Source organism: Anas platyrhynchos, chromosome 1 (genome assembly GCF_047663525.1).
Source record: "Anas platyrhynchos isolate ZD024472 breed Pekin duck chromosome 1, IASCAAS_PekinDuck_T2T, whole genome shotgun sequence".
Classification (NCBI taxonomy): Eukaryota; Metazoa; Chordata; class Aves; order Anseriformes; family Anatidae; genus Anas; species Anas platyrhynchos.
The window spans coordinates 85,505,400-85,508,690 of record NC_092587.1 but is presented as its reverse complement, the minus strand read 5'-3'; the positions used below and the strand labels follow the sequence as shown (position 1 = coordinate 85,508,690).

At 50.6% G+C, this 3,291-nt stretch overlaps 1 protein-coding gene across 1 annotated transcript; it reads left to right on the top strand.

Moving 5' to 3' along the window:
- The first annotated feature begins 348 nt into the window (after positions 1 to 348).
- On the top strand, positions 349 to 2,688 carry TEX55 (testis expressed 55). The gene is made up of 4 exons (XM_072044011.1): positions 349 to 508; positions 1,301 to 1,579; positions 1,854 to 1,916; positions 2,580 to 2,688. The coding sequence occupies exons 1-4, from the start codon at positions 491 to 493 to the stop codon at positions 2,661 to 2,663; spliced, it is 444 nt and encodes a 147-aa protein (XP_071900112.1). The 5' UTR covers positions 349 to 490; the 3' UTR covers positions 2,664 to 2,688.
- The last annotated feature ends 603 nt before the right edge of the window (positions 2,689 to 3,291 follow it).

The following is a 3,291-nucleotide window of genomic DNA, read 5'->3' as shown; positions in this document are numbered from 1 at the left end:
CCCCCGCCATGTCCCCTCTCTCAGCCAAGTTATTCCTGCTTCCACAGTGCATGGGGCCAGCAGCTCCAGCCTTCCTGCCTCCCTTGACAGGCACAGTCCCCAAAAAGGGCTGGCTGGCTGCTGACACACACCGAGAGACTTCTCCAGGGGGATGAATAAAGCAGGGGAGGGGGCAGCCATTACAGGCTCCCTAAGCAGCAGTGCCCACCATGAGGCACAGCACCCACAGCCCACACATAACTTTAAACTGTGACAGGGCACGGCAGGACCAATATCAAGAGCAGGACCACGATCAGGGCCAGGACCAGGATTAGGACCAGGACCAGGGCCAGGGCCATAGCCAGGGCCACCCCACCTCCCCCAGCTCTTCCGCCCGAACCTAAGATGTCCGCACAGCATTGCCTAGAGACAGAGGGGTGGGACCCAACGGCAGTGCTTCCCTGGCAACCTCCCCAGCAACTTGCACATTCTCTGCCATTTTCTCCCCGCCATGGAGGACTGGCAGCTGGTGAGCATGGGTGGTGGCAGCAGAAAGGCCCTGGGACCGGACACCCCCCATCCCCGGATCCACATCCCAACCATCCCGTGACCCCTGCCATCCTCCCGACCCCCTGTCTGTCCCCCCTGGAGGGGCATCTCCCCCCGGTGTGGGGCAGAGCAGCCCTTTCTGTCGGGGTGTTCATGATGTCGGTGTGATTTCAAGGTGCCTGAGCTCAGTCACAGGGCTGGGAATGGGGATGTGGGGCACGGGCAGGGTGCGGTGCCCAGCCAGCTGCTGGGAGGTGGGTGAAGCCCTCACAGGTTTTGTCTCTTTGCCATCAGGGAGCAAGAGCAGTGCTGAACAGGATGAGTCTTGTGCCAAGCTTCACCCTTAGCCAAGGTGCACAGCACGTGGGCAGGGTGCTGGTAACAGGGCTCACCAGCAGGAGCTGCTCTGGGACCCAGCCAGGGACTTCCACGCAGGAGACAGGGACACAGACAAAGCCACCTGCAACACACATCTGGAGTCCCCCGAGGAAAACCAGTCAGTATGCAAGGACCAGGCATGGGAACACCCACAACATATCACAGATGAGGCGTGAAGGTTTGGGTCTGAGCTTAAATGGTGTTCCTGGGCTCATGGGCAGGGGCAGTGGGGGAGACCCATCTCAGAAATTAAAGCCTAGTGTTGCTTTCAGAGACCTAACACTTGCTCTAAGAGGGGATTCAGCATATTTTCAGAAGGATGAAGTAATTTGATGTATCTGGTCTGCAGGGCTACATATTTAAAACATTCTTTGTTATTTGTTAAATATTTTAGCAAGATGCCAGTGACCATTCCGAAACTGAAGTGAAGAAATCCAGCATACCATCAGTTGCTGAGCCATCAGAGGACCAGAGACCTATAGTTGAATTCCCACCATTACTGAATGACTTCCCACCACTCGAGACATTGTTGCCTGAACCCTCACAGGCTGGGCTATCAGCACCTGTAGTCAATCCAACATATGAAATATCAGAGCAGCCAATGGTGTATGAAGACCCCTGTGAAGTCTCTGTTAAGTACATGGAGAAACATAATATTCAGCAGATATTAGAGGTGATATTTCTCTTTCCCTTCTCTGTCCAAAGGCTTGCTTGTGAAGCTGGGCTTAAAGTTAGCTTGGATCAAATTGTCCTTTCCTCTGGATCCCTCCTGGTCTTGAGCTTTCTTCAGTGTAAACTTAAAAGCAGTAGAAAGGGACACTTGCTCATCCTCAGGGATTGAAAGACAGGGTTGCTTTTTAAAATGCAGCTAGTGTTGGAGAAGAAAGTGCTGCCACGTGTCTTCCCAAGGATCAATACTTCTTTCCTTCTGTCTGTCTCTGTCTTAGGAGATCATACTAAAACTGCTGTACGAGAAGCCTGATGACCCCTTGCAGTTCATATTGCTGCAGGTATGGTGTCCTGATGTTGCTCAGCAGGGACTGCCTCTTAGATCCAGAACAGAAAGCCAGCTTTGCTGAGCATGCTGCAAACATGGTGAACTCATGACTTGTTCTCTCACTTTGTGCCTGCTCAGATGGGAGGAGGAGGAGGACAGGGCAGGAGCGGAATGCCCATGGTACAAGTGCTCACATGTGCCCTTAAGGGAGAGGGAAGAGAGGTACATGAGGGTGGGTGTGTGAAAAAGCATGATGTGAGGGAGAGAATAGGGTGGATGTGCCCTCCAAAAACATTATCTGACAGGTAAGGGAAGCTTGGGGAGAAAGTCAGGGCTGATTTGTGTCCCTGTGATCTGTCTATAGCTCCCTCTGTTCCACACTGGTAGCAAACACTTTTCCTGCCAGGTACCCCTATTCAGGTGAGTTGTGTCTGCTGATCCTGAATGATTTTAAAACAGAAAATTCGGTCTGTTGAGAGAGAAAGTTAATTAGAAGTTGGAGTTAGAAACATTTGGAGCTCTCTGGGGAAAGGAGTAGCTCAGAGGAAAAGGAGCAGAAAGGGAGAGGGTTCTTTCCCTCCCTACCATCTAGTCAGTAAGGGGAAGCACCACTTCTGGGCACTGTTGGCAGGGCAATAGGTTCCCAAATGACTCTTTTCCTTTTCCTTTTTCCCAGGTGCAGTCTATGATAAATGCCCAGCAGGCAGAAACGGAGGGAATATTGGATGAGAGCAAAGATAGAGAGGAGTTTCTGGAATAAATCTGTGCACTCCTTTGGGCCCCTACTGACCTTGCTATTGTGGTGTTCCATGTGGCCTTCGCAGCATCCTGCTTTTGCAACCAGTGAAAGTAACTTTGGAAATGTCTGCTAGTATCTCTGTTTCTTGATTTTTCATGTGATTGTGCTTCCCCTTTAGTATAAATCCTGCAATCTAGTGTCTTTATGGACACAAACTCAAATCTGAAAGTGCATGAGCCTGCATGCACATATGGCACATTTTGAAAAGGCTGTTCTCATGAAATCTTGTATGGTCTATCCACAGCTCCCACGTGTAGGCCACCACTAAATTAGACTTTTCTGTGCAGAGAAACCTCACAGCACAGACAATACAAGTGCAAAAGCAAGTAGAATTAAAAAGCAGCCCTGGACAACCCACAGTCCTCACTTTTTCATGCTGCACTGGTGGCTTACTGTCTCAAACTATGCAGTATCACCAATGCCCATCTAACACTTTGAAGTCTGTGCTGGGAGAGGCTCAGCCAGTGTTTTTTCTGCTGTCTCAAAGCTCCTCTGATGCAAGGAGCCATCTCTTTGTTGCTTCCACACACTGTCAGTAGCTGTCTCACTCTTAACTATCCCTGCTGGGTTCAGATCACTCTGTTTTTGG

Excerpts from the sequence above, each read along its gene's own strand:
- TEX55 (XM_072044011.1), top strand. Across the intron at positions 1,580-1,853 it reads ATATTCAGCAGATATTAGAG|GAGATCATACTAAAACTGCT; the intron begins GTGATATTTCTC and ends TCTCTGTCTTAG. Across the intron at positions 1,917-2,579 it reads TGCAGTTCATATTGCTGCAG|GTGCAGTCTATGATAAATGC; the intron begins GTATGGTGTCCT and ends CCTTTTTCCCAG.